Source organism: Erpetoichthys calabaricus, chromosome 2 (assembly GCF_900747795.2).
Source record: "Erpetoichthys calabaricus chromosome 2, fErpCal1.3, whole genome shotgun sequence".
In the NCBI taxonomy this organism is placed as follows: Eukaryota; Metazoa; Chordata; class Cladistia; order Polypteriformes; family Polypteridae; genus Erpetoichthys; species Erpetoichthys calabaricus.
The window spans coordinates 41,123,521-41,140,307 of NC_041395.2; the positions used below are offsets into that span (position 1 = coordinate 41,123,521).

Below are 16,787 nucleotides of genomic sequence, written 5' to 3' on the forward strand. Positions count from 1 at the left end.
TGAAACGACATTCTGAACGGTGCTTCGCATACTTAAAAGCACGAAGGGCACGTATTGATTTTTTTATCTGTCTCTCTCTATCTCTCTCTATCTCTCTCTCTCTCTCTGCTCCTGACGGAGGGGGTGTGAGCTGCCGCCTTCAACAGCTTTGTGCCGCGGTGCTTCGCATACTTAAAAGCAAACAGCCCTATTGATTTGTTTGCTCCTTTGAAGAGGAAGATATGTTTGCATTCTTTTAATTGTGAGACTGAACTGTCATCTCTGTCTTGTCATGGAGCACAGTTTAAACTTTTGAAAAAGAGACAAATGTTTGTTTGCAGTGTTTGAATAACGTTCCTGTCTCTCTACAACCTCCTGTGTTTCTGCGCAAATCTGTGACCCAAGCATGACAATATAAAAATAACCATATAAACATATGGTTTCTACTTCGCGGATTTTCTTATTTCGCGGGTGGATCTGGAACGCAACCCCCGCGATGGAGGAGGGATTACTGTATATCACTAAAATGCATTCTCAGAGGTCAATATTGAATTCTTTAGATACCTGATATTATTATCTCAAATATAAATGGTCAGAATGTAATTATAACTATTTAAAGGAATACAGTAATCCCTCCTCCATCATGGTGGTTGCGTTCCAGAGCCACCCGCGAAATAAGAAAATCCACGAAGTAGAGACCATATGTGTATATAGTTATTTTTATATTGTCATGCTTGGGTCACAGATTTGCGCAGAAACACAGTCTGTCAGTGGAGCAGGAAAGTGACAGCAGTCTGTAGCTGAAGCTGCTCTTTTGTCTGGAGATGACACTGTTTAGTGGATGCAGTGGATTCTCCATGATTGACAGGAGCCTGCTCAGCGCCCGTCGCTCTGCCACAGATGTCAGACTGTCCAGCTCCGTGCCTACAATAGAGCCTGCCTTCCTCACCAGTTTGTCCAGGCGTGAGGCGTCCCTCTTCTTTATTCTGCCTCCCCAGCACACCACCGTGTAGAAGAGGGCGCTCGCCACAACCGTCTGATAGAACATCTGCAGCATCTTATTGTAGATGTTGAAGGATACCAGCCTTCTAAAGAAGTATAGTCGGCTCTGTCCTCTCTTGCATAGAGCATCAGTATTGGCATTCTAGTCCAATTTATCATCCAGCTGCACTCCCAGGTAATTATAGGTCTGTACCTTCTGCTCACAGTCACCTCTGATGATCAAAGGTCCATGAGGGGCCTTGTCCTCCTAAAATCCACCACCAGCTCCTTGGTTTTGCTGGTGTTCAGGTGTAGGTGGTTTGAGTCGTACCATTTAACAAAGTCCTTGATGAGGTTCCTATACAGTAATCCCTCCTCCATCGCGGGGGTTGCGTTCCAGAGACACCTGCGAAATAAGAAAATCCGCGAAGTAGAAACCATATGTTTATATGGTTATTTTTATATTGTCATGCTTGGGTCACAGATTTGCGCAGAAACACAGGAGGTTGTAGAGAGACAGGAACATTATTCAAACACTGCAAACAAACATTTGTCTCTTTTTCAAAAGTTTAAACTGTGCTCCATGACAAGACAGAGATGACAGTTCTGTCTCACAATTAAAAGAATGCAAACATATCTTCCTCTTCAAAGGAGTGCGTGTCAGGAGCACAGAATGTCACATAGATAGAGAAAACAATCTCTAGCAAACAAATCAATAGGGCTGTTTGGCTTTTAAGTATGCGAAGCACCGCGGCACAAAGCTGTTGAAGGCGGCAGCTCACACCTCCTCCATCAGGAGCAGGGAGAGAGAGAGAGAGCGAGAGAGAGAGACAGAGTTTGTTTTTCAGTCAAAAATCAATACGTGCCCTTCGAGCTTTTAAATATGCGAAGCACCGTGCAGCATGTCTTTTCAGGAATCAGCTTTACAAAAGATAGCAACGTGAAGATAATCTTTCAGCATTTTTAGACGAGCGTCCGTATCGTCTAGGTGTGCGAACAGCCCCCCTGCTCAATCCCCCTACGTCAGGATCAGAGAAAGTCAGAGCAAGAGAGAGAGAAGAGTAAGCAATCTAGCTTCTCAGCCATCTGCCAATAGCGTCCCTTGTATGAAATCAACTGGGCAAACCAACTGAGAAAGCATGTACCAGAAATTAAAAGACCCATTGTCCGCAGAAATCCGCGAACCAGCAAAAAATCCGCAATATATATTTAAATATGCTTACATATAAAATCCGCGATGGAGTGAAGCCGCGAAAGGCGAAGCGCGATATAGCGAGGGATCACTGTACTCCTCCTCCTGCCCACTCCTGATGCAGCCCACAATAGCAGTGTCGTCAGCGAACTTTTGCACGTGGCAGGACTCCGAGTTGTATTGGAAGTCCGATGTATATAGGCTGAACAGGACCAGAGAAATTATAGTCCCCTGCAGCGCTCCTGTGCTGCTGACCACAATGTCAGACCTGCAGTTCCCAAGACGCACATACTGAAGTCTGTCTGTAACACAGTCCACGATCCATGCCTTTCGCGGCTTCACTCCATCGCGGATTTTATATGTAAGCATATTTAAATATATATTGCGGATTTTTTGCTGGTTCGCGGATTTCTGCAGACAATGGGTCTTTTAATTTCTGGTACATGCTTTCTCAGTTGGTTTGCCCAGTTGATTTCATACAAGGGACGCTATTGGCAGATGGCTGAGAAGCTAGATTGCTTACTCTTCTCTCTCTCTTGCTCTGACTTTCTCTGATCCTGACGTATGGGGATTGAGCAGGGGGGCTGTTCGCACACCTAGACGATACGGACGCTCGTCTAAAAATGCTGAAAGATTATCTTCACGTTGCTATCTTTTGTGCAGCTGCTTCCTGAAACGACATGCTGCACGGTGCTTCGCATACTTAAAAGCTCGAAGGGCACGTATTGATTTTTGACTGAAAAACAAACTCTGTCTCTCTCTCTCTCTCTCTCTCTCTCTCTCTCTCTCTCTCTCTCCCTGCTCCTGATGGAGGGGGTGTGAGCTGCCGCCTTCAACAGCTTTGTGCCGCGGTGCTTCGCATACTTAAAAGCCAAACTGCCCTATTGATTTGTTTGCTAGAGATTGTTTTCTCTATTTATGTGACATTCTGTGCTCCTGACACGCACTCCTTTGAAGAGGAAGATATGTTTGCATTCTTTTAATTGTGAGACAGAACTGTCATCTCTGTCTTGTCATGGAGCACAGTTTAAACTTTTGAAAAAGAGACAAATGTTTGTTTGCAGTGTTTGAATAACGTTCCTGTCTCTCTACAACCTCCTGTGTTTCTGCGCAAATCTGTGACCCAAGCATGACAATATAAAAATAACCATATAAACATATGGTTTCTACTTCGCGGATTTTCTTATTTCGCGGGTGGCTCTGGAACGCAACCCCCGCGATGGAGGAGGGATTACTGTATAGGAACCTCATCAAGGACTTTGTTAAATGGTATGACTCAAACCACGTACACCTGAACACCAGCAAAACCAAGGAGCTGGTGGTGGATTTTAGGAGGCCAAGGCCCCTCATGGACCTTTGATCATCAGAGGTGACTGTGTGCAGAGGGTACAGACCTATAAATACCTGGGAGTGCAGCTGGATGATAAATTGGACTGGACTGCCAATACTGATGCTCTATGCAAGAGAGGACAGAGCCGACTATACTTCCTTAGAAGGCTGGTATCCTTCAACATCTACAATAAGATGCTGCAGATGTTCTATCAGACGGTTGTGGCAAGCGCCCTCTTCTACACGGTGGTGTGCTGGGGAGGCAGAATAAAGAAAAGGGACGCCTCACGCCTGGACAAACTGGTGAGGAAGGCAGGCTCTATTGTAGGCACGGAGCTGGACAGCCTGACATCTGTGGCAGAGCGACGGGCGCTGAGCAGGCTCCTGTCAATCATGGAGAATCCACTGCATCCACTAAACAGTGTCATCTCCAGACAGAAGAGCAGCTTCAGCGACAGACTGCTGTCACTTTCCTGCTCCACTGACAGACTGAGGAGATCGTTCCTCCCCCACACTATGTGACTCTTCAATTCCACAGGGGGGGGGGGGGGGGGGGGGGGGGGTAAATGTTAACATTATACAAAGTTATTGTGTGTTATACCTGTATTTTTATCACTCGTTAATTTAACATTGTTTTTTATCAGTATGCTGCTGCTGAAGTATGTGAATTTCTCCTTGGGATTAATAAAGTATCTATCTATCTATCTATTGTGAATAAAGGCGCTATATAAGCATCCGACTCCCGGCACAGATTCACATTGAGGCACGTGTAAATGGAACAGAAATCTTTTATTTTTCTTCACCTGTGGGGCACGTCTTCCCCGTGAACCCCACAGGTATAACACAGTCCCAAAGTACCTTATTGTCAAGACAGCAATCCTTCCGCTGGCACCACCACTCCTCTCAGGCAACCTCGTCCTCTTCCTCCCGATTCTGGCTATGAGTGGTGGTTGCTGGCTCCTTTTATGGGCATCCCGGAAATACTCCTGGTGCTTGCTCACCTGTTCCCAATCGCACTCCCGGGTGGGGCCGATGATTAGACCAGCTGGACTTAACGATCTCTGCCTCACCCCCTGGCGGCCATCCCAGGTCCCCAAAGGGTTGGGAAGAACTCCATCTCCCATGAAACCCTGCGGGAAACTGAGGCATCATCATCAACCAGGGAGGCTGCCACCAAGCGTCCCAGTGGAGGTACTGAGGAGTCCATGGTTGCTCCCCCGGAACATAAGCAGAAGGGGCTTCCTGGCCAGGCATGGACCCCAGCCGTCCTCCACAGTGCCCCTCTTCCAGATGAACCTCATGGGGCTTATCGGCATGCCCCGCAAGGGCCGGTCTTCTCCATAACGGGGAGTCGGTGTCCTCAGCACTACAGCTCTGTCCTGTGGAAACAAAAGCAAATGGTCTGGGGGTGTTGTCCCAATGTCCCTGCCACTTGGACGTCCTCACAGGGCAACACCACCAGATGTGGCCGTCCCAGCCGGGCATGGGACCCGTCCGTCCACTATCTATCTATCTATCTATCTATCTATCTATCTATCTATCTATCTATCTATCTATCTATCTATCTATCTATCTATCTATCTATCTATCTATCTATCTATCTATCTATCTATCTATCTATCTATCTATCTATCTATCTATCTATCTATCTTGACTCATTGCCTTTCTCCTTTTACCTTACATAGGTTGTGCTGCTGTCTTCAAACCAATAGTCTACATCTTTTGTTTCTGAACTGGTCCAGCTACTAAAAAGAAAACCTGCAGCCCATTGCTTTCAAACTCCATCAAAGTACAATGGAAACACTTTCACATTATTTGAGGATTTCACCAACACACATTACAGGTATGTGTGGCCATGCAACTACATCACTATCAATCACTTAATGCATTTGCTCCAGTGTAATGTCATAAATGCTGTTACCTGAAAGATGGGCTTTTGATGTTACCTGAAAATGTATACAGAAAAAACAGTATTTCTGGGACCCGCACATCAACAAATTCAAAAGTAGAACATTTTAATATTTCCATATAAACTTTTTTCCCTGATATGTATACTTTATTTTATTTATTTACTTATTTTATTTTTATTTATTTTTTTATTATACTTTGTATAATTTCACTGTTCTTATCTCATAGGAATGAACAGAATTTGCATTGCCATTGCCATTTTGGTTATCTCTATGACAGTTGCCAAATGGTTTTATGGACCCAAGTACAAAGGTATGTGACTTGACTTTGCATTTTTTCAGAGCATGTTCAAATTTGTGGATATTTTTTTGTTCCTTTATGTACACAAACTATACAGCACAGACTGAGCAGATCACCATCTAACGGTCCAAAGACATTGCAAATATTTTAATCAATTTTGTTATTACATCATTTTAACTGAAATTTATAATATGGTGTATTAAAATTAAAAAGTTGCTTAATTATAATTTATTAAAAGCAATAATTAATTCACTACATAATATTACATTAATAAAAAATAATGAATTTTAGTTTCCTTATCTTAAGAGAGGAGGTCATGTGTAAAAAAAAAAAAAATTTAAACAAGCCATTCAGGCCAGTATATGTTTTCTTTAAATCTAAGCATTCTAAACTATCAACAAGTCAAAGAATGAAGGTTCCACAGTGCTGCTTTTAAGAGTTCTACTTGTTCCACAAATATACTTAGACTGCAGAAATATTTGTCTTTAATTTACACCTAACCAGTTCCCACATGGGCAGCATGGTGGCGCAGGTTAGGTGCATTGGTGATTCTAAATTGTCCCTAGTGTGTGCTTGGCGTGTGGGTGTGTTTGTGTGCTGCGGTTGGCTGGCGCCCTGCCCGGGGTTTGTTCCTGCCTTGTGTCCTATGTTGGCTGGGATTGGCTCCAACAAAACCCTGTGACCCTGTGTTAGGATATAGTGGGTTAGACAATGACTGACTGACTGACTGACTGACAGTTCCCACATGCGTTGCTGTCTCCTGGTAAAATCTGCCAAATTCACACTGTGATGATGCGGGTTCACTCCATGCTCCCATCCGTCTTCTAGGACAGGGGTAGGCAACGTCGGTCCTGGAGTGCCACAGTATGTGCAGGTTTTTGTTCCAACCCAGTTCCTTAACGAGAACTCAATTATTGCTGATGAAGCACATATTGCTTAAGTGACATTTTGATGCTTCATTTTAGTGGTCTCGCTTGTTAAGGTTCTCCAACCTTAATTGCTTATTTCAATCTTAAACTGCTGCATTCAGTGTTTTAATTGCTCCTTATTAGCAATAAGATGTAAAACAGGGGTAGGCAATGTCGGTCCTGGTGAGCCGCAGTGGCTACAGGTTTTCATTCAACCCAATTGCTTAATTAGAAACCAATCATTGCCAATCTCAGACCTTATTTAATTTTATGGCTTGTTAGTCTGTGCAATGTAAGGCTTTTATATCGTAGATTTTTTTCCTTTCCAAGGATATCATCCAAATGATTTGAAGCCTAAAACAGATCATTTTCAGTCTGTCACATTTTTCTATTAAGTGTTTTATTAAATCAAACCGTGCATGATGAACACACACAGATGTAATTGGAATAAAGCTAGCTGGAGAACTGCTGGCTGCTTTGTCTTTTACATCTTATTGCCTATAAGGAGCAATTAAAACACTGAATGCAGCAGTTTAAGATTGAAATAAGCAATTAAGGTTGGAGAACTTTAACAAGCGAGACCACTAAAATGAAGCATTAAAATGTTACTTAAGCAATATGTGCTTCATCAGCAATAATTGAGTTCTCGTTAAGGAACTGGGTTGGAACAAAAACCTGCACATACTGTGGCACTCCAGGACCGACGTTGCCTACCCCTGTTCTAGGAGGTCTTGAACCCAACACTGTTGGTAATGTCACCGAGATGAGCTGACAAATGAGGACAATTCTCAAATTAAGCCAGGGGATAGTGCAATCAGTACCAATGTGCTATCATAATAAACAGTTGGGTCAAAACAGAAATGCAGTGTTTCAGAGTTTCAATAAATATTCCATAAAAACAGTGCAAAGTGGGGATAAAAACAATAATCAATAAATAAATCCATTAAAATCCGAGGTTAAAATCAGAAGTTAAAATACAGTCTCTCTTATTACAATCTCAGCCCACCTCCATCTTTCATTCTCCCCAACTCACCCATTGCTCCTGTAACCGGCTGAGACCCAACACCAACAAGTTCCTTTCGGCCAATCTCCGTCTTGGCTGCTTTAAGGACATCATGGCAAGACCGTCCGAGGTTGGCTCTCCTCCCTTCTTCCTTTGCATTCCTGTATTCGCTCCTCAGATCAATCAGAAGGACACCTGCCTTGCTAACTCCACTCCACCCAATCATTCAGTGGGATGGACTAGTCCCTAGAGTGCTACAGCCAAACGCTCCTTCGTAGGGCCCCAGCTTGTGCTGTCTTCTCCTTCCAGGTGGCCACATCATACCTGCTAAGACTGCTCTTTCACGTCCTTTAACCTCCTTTTTTTTCTTCCTCTTTTCCTCAATCTATCTATCCCCCTTTTCCTGGTGCCGACCCGTATATATACTGTGATAGTTTGAGGTCTCCGTGACCCCTTGAACCCTCAGAGCAGACGTCAGACACCAGGTAAAAGTCCAATAATTATATTTATTCGGACAATACAGTGCACAAAGCACCCTCCACTCCACAATACTCAATAATAATCAATAATTCAACCAACAATAACCAATCCTCCACTCCCAGACACTTTGCCACCCTTCCTCCCAGCTCAGCTCGACGTCTGGGATTTCCCATAGTCCTTTTATAGTCCTGATCCGGAAGTGTTTCGCCCTCTCTGTCCACGTGACTAGGAACACTTCCGGGTCATATAAAAACTCTTCTTCACCCCGGAGGCACTTCGTTTCTTCCTGTCATGTGATCATGATGCACCTCCGGGTTATAGGGCACATAAGAGTCCGACAACCTCCCTACAGCGACTCCTGGAGGCCCCCATGGTATCCAGCAGGGCTGTGCATATAAACTACAGAGTCCATGATGCCCTGCTGGAATTCGGGGCACGTTCATGCTTTTGTGAGAGCTCCTCCTGGCGGTCTGGGGGTGAAGGCCGGAGTAGAAAGCCGGCAATTCTTCACAATACACACACACACCCACCTCCGTGGGCACAGTGCCTTCATCACACACCGCAGGAAGGCAATGAAGCAATTGCGAACGATCGCACCCACACGTGCAAGTGCGACTCATTCCAACTACTTCAATTAACTCCCGCGGCCGTGCAATCATGCCCATGTAGAGTGACACGGCTTTATGGATTTAAAACCTGGCCCCTTTTCTTTTGAAGACGCGGACCCGCTATACCACACACACCCCTGCCACATGGACAGAAAGGAGACTTTGGAATTCTTTATTAAAAACCTAGAATACACAGCACTATAATACAAATAGTCTCTAGACAATAAAATAAGTAAATATAAAAAAATAGAAATCTAATGATGTCAAAAAAATCAACTGGAAAAAGGAAAAAAGTGAATTTAAAAATTATTTGTTTAATACTATACATGAAATAATGAATTTAGACTTTATTACTACTGAATATGAAGGACATTATGGTAATAATAGAAACCTAGCTAGGTCATTGATAAATGGATAATTCAGAAGTTTGAAAAGAAAGGCAAAAAGGTTTATGAACTGTTTCCATGTGCTGTTCATAGAAATTTTTAATATGAGGCTTTTAGGAAGGAATGAAGGAAACAAAAATGTCTGGAAAAGTAATTGTTATTAAATGGTTGATTGGAAAATTGCTAAAACAAAACAATAAATCATTATAACTGAGAAGAATAAACCAAAGAAAAATAGATTTAATATGAAATATTTTAAAAGGGAAAATAAACAAAAATCCAGAAATAATAATAGGCAATATCCAAGAAACAGACTCCTTGGTAGTATACTTTACAAAAACAGAAAACCACAAGCCAAGCAATAATAATTAAATTCAAGACTTTACTAGGTAAAGTTAATCAAAACAAACACTTAAACTATCCTGAAAAGATACTCACAGCTAAAGTGAAACTCTGACTCAAAAAAGACCAGAGAAAACTAAGAGAAGAGGATTGAGAGGCCCTGCACCCCAAGGTTCAAGTAATAAAATCAAATTAACTAAATTATAAACAAGTAATTGCAAATTTAATTAATTAAATTAGAACAATTAATAGATGCTAAAAGGAAGAAACAATACAAAATCTGCACTGCACAGGTGCATCACTGAGGGCACAACGGGTATAGAGCTGATGAAAACCCTGGATATTGCAAAAAATGAGCCAGAAAATCCTAATAAACAATGGAACACAAGGATTATCAAATTAATTAATCACTTGGTTCAAAGTAAGAGGGAAGTGCGTCTTAACATCATGGTTTTGTAATAAAATAGAATTTATCATATAAATACTATGAAACCATTAGGATCCTATTATTATTTTAGTAAGTTCACTACACTGGTAGTTCCAGGCAGGTACTATTTCCAGGACAGACTCTGATACCATTTCTGGGATCAGATGTGGTTTCAGGTATCCCTACAATCCTATAACCAAGTAATCATTTGAGTTTGAAATAAAAACTAGTTTCTGCAAGGTGTCTTTCTTCATAGTTTATTGGTTTATTTAATTTAATTGTCATAATACATTTTATATTCAAATTGTTTATGTAAAATGTACATTTTTAGTTCATGATAGGCTGTTCTGGGAATGCCACTCTGAAAATTATTTGGGATTTATTGTTTCTGCTCATTGGCATTCACATGCCAGTGCCAAATAAATGCAAGCAATGCTACATCAAGGACAATTTAATTAAAAAAAAAAAAAAAATAAATATATATATATATATAATGTATATATATATATATATATATATATATATATATATATATATATATATATATATATATATATATATTGTCAGCCAAGCTGAACTGACCAAACACTTTGTTGGTTCCATTAGTTCCAGTTTTTAGATAAATACAGTTTTTCACAATGTGCTATAATTACTAAGATGTTTTCTAGAACTAAATCAAAAATCATAAAGGAAACTTTTTGAAAAGTTTAAATTGATTTGTGCTGCTTATTTTTAATGTTATTTAAAGAGAAGCAATGTAGTTAGAAATGTCAAGCAAATATTGCCTGAACCAAGGCAGATATAGTGGTCTGGTCAAATTACCAGACATACGTAAACAGTACACACATTTACAGAGATGTGAAAAATCTTCTTTACTGAAAAACTAAGTCATTTTAAACCACCTTCATGTATTTTCAAAACCAGAAACTCTACCATTTAACTGCAGATAATTTGACCAAAATCTAGTATGGAATGCAAATTAGTTGTTTTTTTTTTGTTCAGTTTTCTGCTGTATTTGCATCCTGTGAGTACAGTCTCTTTACTGCTATAATAGGTACTATGAGATGGACAGCTAATAGCTGTGTCTAGCTAGGGGATATCTAGTTTATTTGTTCCCTCTTTGGAAGACATGGGTAGCACCCATATTTCAAAGACCGACATAGGACCACATACTCTATATTTCAAATTACTAAGCATTAGCCTAGTTTATGAAAGCCCTTGTCCAGGTCTCTTATAACTGCATCATTTTCATTAACATGTCTTACATACAACTAACTTAAAGTTTTGCACACTTGGCTTGACAATTCTACATATTTGTTTACTCCTAGGCAGAGCCCATGAGTTCCTGGAATTTTAATCAGTTCTTAAATTTGTTCCTGGAATTTTAATCAATTCTTAAATTTCCAAGTTCACTTCACCTGGATATTTAGTTACAGTATTCGTCACACACACCTTCTGCCTTAATTAATCAGCACTTAATTGGGCAGCATGCATGTGTACTGACACTTCCTTGAAGACTGTATTTCTGAATGGTATTGCTAAACCCAGTTTCCTTTGTTTTTGAGACTACAAGAAGTTACACTATAGTGCTCAAACGTATATATCCATCCATCCATCCATTTTCCAACCCGCTGAATCCGAACACAGGGTCACGGGGGTCTGCTGGAGCCAATCCCAGCCAACACAGGGCACAAGGCAGGAAACAATCCCGGGCAGGGTGCCAACCCACCGCAGTCAAACGTATATATCTGAATTTTAAATATATTCTAATGTACTCTAATATGTGTTGTTTGAATGTTCAAGTTTTGATTGAACAAATTTAATGTGTTTAGTATTTTTGCTATGGATATTGAATGCAACTCTGTCAGATTTTTCAGATTGCAATTTCATTTTTACTGACCACTTACAGGAATAGCCTATTAGAACATTTTATTGTCATTAATAAATCTCACAGTCAATCTGTGACTGTAATGAGCAGCAAATTATTAAGTTGTCCATATGATATCATTCCCCTGTGTGCACCCATGTATAAGTATTTAAGTTTGTACAGCATTTAACAGATGCTATTTGAACTGCAGAACTAGGCCTGTGTGAAAAGGCATGTGAGATTCCTGTGGAATGGGAGTGTGCTGTGGTTGTAGTTGAGGGATGGTAGCCTGATCAGTGCATCCTACACAAAGTTTGAATGGGAAGATTGTAGATTTGATTGATTACAGGCACCAAGTGCCCTTGGGTTCTCGCTTTTTACATTGCTGTTTTAAGTAGCTCACTATCCAAAAAATGATCACTCACTTTTGCGCACAAGTTAGAATTCTTTTGCCACTTTGTCAGGTTCAGCCCTTTTAAAGGTTTCCCTGAAGGTACTTATTTGCATGATGGAATGCCAGTGCATACTGTGGCTGATTCCTAGGCTAATTGAACTTGTCAGCAACATTACATTGTTTCTCTTTCATCTATCCAATTTTCTAATCCACTTATCCAGGGCAGGGTAAAAGGACAAAATGGCAGGGTGGTTGTCCTTATTGCTCCTGCAGGCAATGCTCAAAGCTTCACGGCAATGATATCATATTTTAATTTAATATACAGCTGCTTCGGCCTCCAAAGGGGAGCCCCCTGCACTACTGTGAAAGTGAAGTAATAATGAATTAGGAGGAGGAACGAAGATGCCGACTAGACAAAGTACTATCAGTAATTTGGTTTCACTTCAAGCACTGCTTTCTGGCAAATAGGAATTCATTGTACTGTGTACACAAGATAGTAAATCTGAAATAAACTGATTACACTGTACATCAAAGCAGTACCTTACTTTTTTAAACAGCAAGTCACATTGTCCTCCTACATGCACATCAGACATTGTAAGTTTGCAATACCAATCAACACTTAATGTTATGCACTTTCTGCAGCATGTCATTTGCACACATGATAAGAAAATGCAAAGTATGTGTTGTAGCCAAGCAATATATTTTTTTCCTATAACACATGCCAAGTTGTTTTTTTTTCTATTCAGATTATGGTAGAAGGAGAAAAACTAAGGATTACTTAAATGTAATTAGTAATTATATTGTTTCCTGTTGGTAGACATTTGTTCAAATCCATTTTAAAATGAGGAAGATCTAATTTTAGAGTTTCATGGCAATATAGCATCATAATTTGTAGCAATTTTAAATTAACTTGGAATGAATAACCTTTGAATCTTTGTAATAACATCAAAGAATGCCACTACATGTGCTCAGTTGCAGTAGTTGGTGAAACAATAATGTCCCGCATACTGAGCAAAAGGGCAACCCAGAGCACCACACTCTGCATCCCCTTGGTGTGTAAGTACTTTTCACAGTTCATAGGTAATATTTGTAATCTGCAAATGTCCCTGGAACACTTCTGGTATCACTATTATATAACCAGGAGGCACCTCTGGTTCAGTTGTAGTCCTAAACCAAGGAGACCATGTATCTAAGGCTCCCTATAAAAGCCTCTGGCAGCCATAACAATTCCCCTGACCTCCATAGTAGTCTGCAGAATTTCATATTGAACAGTTTCAATGCCAACCCTCTGCCATTCTGCCACTCAGTTGTCTTTCTTTCTGATTTGCTGGGTAAGGGTTTGGCCACAGGTCATCTTGCATACATTGAACTGTGTATGCAACTGAGTTGTATTGGCTAAGCTCATGGGAGGTAATATCCCAGATCTCAAAATAAATCCCAACTTGCTATACTGTAGAGCGATTTTGCACCAACAGATTATCCTTTGCCAAGCAAAGGATTTCAGTCGGCTCACACAAACCCAGATAAATTGAACATGATTAATGTGTGTTTGTGGCAACATTTACAAGCCCTTATGAGTTGAGCACTGAACAAGTAATCAACGATACTACAACTACTACTACAAGTCTCACAAACAGAGGGAACAACCTTCATGCTAGCAGAGCAAGAGGTGCCATCAGCCAAATCCTTAATCGACACTGCCTGAATAAGGAAAACGGTGTAGGTTTTCATGGAAGAGGAAGGTCTTCAATGGTGTTTCTTTAAAAGCAGAGGTACTGAAGGGATGCAGTTTGTTTCACCTTTGAGTCTATTATCAGTTATTACTGCTCAGAAATGCATTCAGATGTTCAGATTTGATTGCCCCACTTGTGACTCTGTGGATTTCCTCTTGATAATGTTTTTTATTTCTGTCTCAGGAAGACAGCTCATGTGTGTGTTTGTGTGTCTCTCTTTCAGTCTGCAGACACTGCTTTTAAGTTGGGAAAATGTTTTGATTACTTTGCTGTGTGGCATCTCCTATGTTGTGAAGAAAGTCCCTGTCAGCAAAAAGCAACAAAAAAAGCATGGGAAATGTCCACGATTTGCATTGATTTCAGCTAAACACCATGTTGTGTTAAACTAAATATATTTTAGAAGGTTGCTGATATTAATGTTTTGGATATAAAATGGTACAATGCACTCACTTCTCTGGGCATGCCACAATATTTCATTATGGTCTGACTATCTTTCTCTGGGCACATTTTGGGAAATCAGGGGTGCTTCTGTGTCATTTGTTTGTTCAGTATTTTGTGTATTTCATCAGCTTGTTCTGCTTTTTAAATAGAGCAGCTGGGATCCACATTCCTGTCAGGACTTTTAAAACCTTTGAATCTTATGATTGGATGTCCTGCTTCTCAATTATTGAGGCTGCATAGTACTAATCCTTCACATTTAACTTGCTGTTTTGCAGTTTAGTTTCAGAACATTGGTTGCCTCAGTAAATTATCTGCAGTTTGCCAAATCTTTCATTCTGTAACAGACTCATCCTGAACCTGATCCAAATGGCAGGATTAGAGAATTATCTGCATATTTGGCTGATGGATTTTATGCAGATCGATTGGCGGAACAAGTGTACCCGGTCAGTGTAAATTAATAGAAGGATCAGTTCAATTCCCCCATGTAATAGGTGGTCCACACATAGGAACCCAGTCAGGACACCAGCAGGGATGCTTGGGAGTTGGAGTCCAGAAGTGCAGCACTTTCTGGGTCCATGGGCATCGTTAGAGGGTGTTGTCGGTGGAGGACCTCCCTGTTTTCTTTATAGCCTGGAAGTACTTCCTGGAAGATACAACATGACACCAGAAACATTCCAGTTTCTGACTTTAAAAGGAGCCCACTGCCACACATGCACGAGTCAGAGTCGGGAGACAGTAGTTAACACTCAGCCGAGGAGAGAAGGTGGAAGAATTGTATTGATTTGCAGTGATTTTGTAGCATGTAACTGGAGAAAGGATTGTGTTTAAAGGGGCCTGTGTGAATAAATATTCATTATTTTATTCATATATTGTGGGTGTGTTACTGTATCTGTTGTTTGGTGCTCTCTAATGCCAACATGTGGTTACAACTGTTTTTTAAAACGCTTCACAGTTCTATTGGTAAAGTATTCCAGATTTTAGGTGTATAACAGCAAAAGGCCACCTCAACACTTCTTTTAACCTTGGCTCTTAGAATTATAAGCAGACCTCCATTCAAAGATACTGTATAAGGTTACAACACAGACTGTAGGGGGACAGGCATTCCAAAATATAGGAAGGGGCAAGATTATTTAAAGCTTTATAAAACATTGCTAGTATTTTAAAGTCAATTCTGAATGACACAGTTAACCAATGTAATGATGCTAAAGCTGGTGAGATGTGCTCAAATTTTCTTTTCTAGTTAAGATTCTGGCTGCTACATTCTGCACTAATTATAACTGATTTATGTTTTCCTTAGGTAACCCCGTTATGAATTATCTAGTTGACTAAAAACAAAAGCATGAATTAATATTTCAGCATCTTGTAATGTTATAAGAGGTCTAACTTTTGCTATAAAGCCCTCGTAATTTGGTTAATATGTGATTTATTAGTTTAGGTCAGAGTCAATGATTTCCCCGAAATTCTTTACCTCCGCTTTGACTTTTCTAAGGGTTCTTTGTTTTCCTTATTTAGTTTGAGAAAGTTACTGCTCATCCATTTGGAAATACTGCTAAAAAACTGTATCAGAGAGCCAAGAATATCAATGTCATCAGGTTCTATGGATTCACTGCAAAAATCAAGATTCTACAGACCATGTAACATTTTTCAAGTACTCATTTATCCAGTTCTGGAGATCACATGCCTCACCTTCTTCCTCTTCCTGTTCTTAGCTGACAGGAGTGGAACCCAATTTTGTCCTTGCTCAACACTTTATACATTCAGAAATGCCCTTCTACCCTGTTGTAAATAGCCATTATTTTGGTACCTCTGGCTATTACATTAGCTGGAATAAATCTTGCTAGTTCCTCTGAACTCATTAACTAGATGTTTTTGCCAACAGAACTGCCACTCTCCAGATGTGTTTTTGTTTACTGTATTACTCTGTTTAAACTCCAGGCGGTCTAGTGTGTGAAAGTCCTAGGAGAGAAGTTTTCTTTCTGAAATATTGGAAACACCAAATCTATAACCAACAATAATAGATCTCTCATCATGCCATTCTAATGTTAAGTCAGATAGCAACTAAAGCTCTTAACCCTCTTTGTATACCATATTTTAGGAGCTGCAGCCACATAATTGGCTGAGAAAGTGCACCTAATAAAGAAAGCACTGTGTGTGTGTGTGGGTGTGTGTGTGTGTGCGTGCGTGTGTGTGTGTGTGTGTGTGTGTGTGTGTGTGTTTGTGTTTGTTAATGTATTTATATTGTCACAGTTGACGTGGGTTGTCTGGCCAGCCCTCCGGATGCATAGTTGCTTTTCTGTCAAGGAAGCTTTTATAATGAAAGGACATGGATAGATGGGCATCCCTGCCAGGTTGATTGGTGACATCTTTCCCAGCCGTGAGGGGATAATAATGGAAGGAGTCTGTCATCAAGGTCTATGTATTCCGCCAATACACTGGGTGACAAGATCCCTCTGGTGCAGGTTCCATGTGTACATCCACAGAGAAACATGCAAACTGTAATCTTGATGGG

General features: G+C 40.5%; 2 protein-coding genes and 1 long non-coding RNA gene across 3 annotated transcripts in view; all 3 read left to right on the plus strand.

Moving 5' to 3' along the window:
- Positions 1-5,314, plus strand: part of LOC127526561 (uncharacterized) — a 41,523-nt gene extending 36,209 nt beyond the window's left edge. The window contains exon 3 of the long non-coding RNA XR_007934049.1: positions 5,167-5,314. This is a non-coding gene — a long non-coding RNA (uncharacterized LOC127526561). The remainder of the gene's footprint in view (positions 1-5,166) is intronic.
- LOC114643436 (E3 ubiquitin-protein ligase TRIM39-like) overlaps positions 1-16,787 on the plus strand; it is a 303,199-nt gene that overhangs the window by 70,658 nt on the left and 215,754 nt on the right. The window lies entirely within an intron of this gene.
- Positions 5,631-16,787, plus strand: part of LOC114643435 (hemicentin-1-like) — a 99,969-nt gene continuing 88,812 nt past the window's right edge. Inside the window, exon 1 of the mRNA XM_051922290.1 lies at positions 5,631-5,701. Within this exon, the coding sequence (XP_051778250.1) occupies positions 5,662-5,701 (40 nt within the window). The 5' untranslated portion in view covers positions 5,631-5,661. The remainder of the gene's footprint in view (positions 5,702-16,787) is intronic.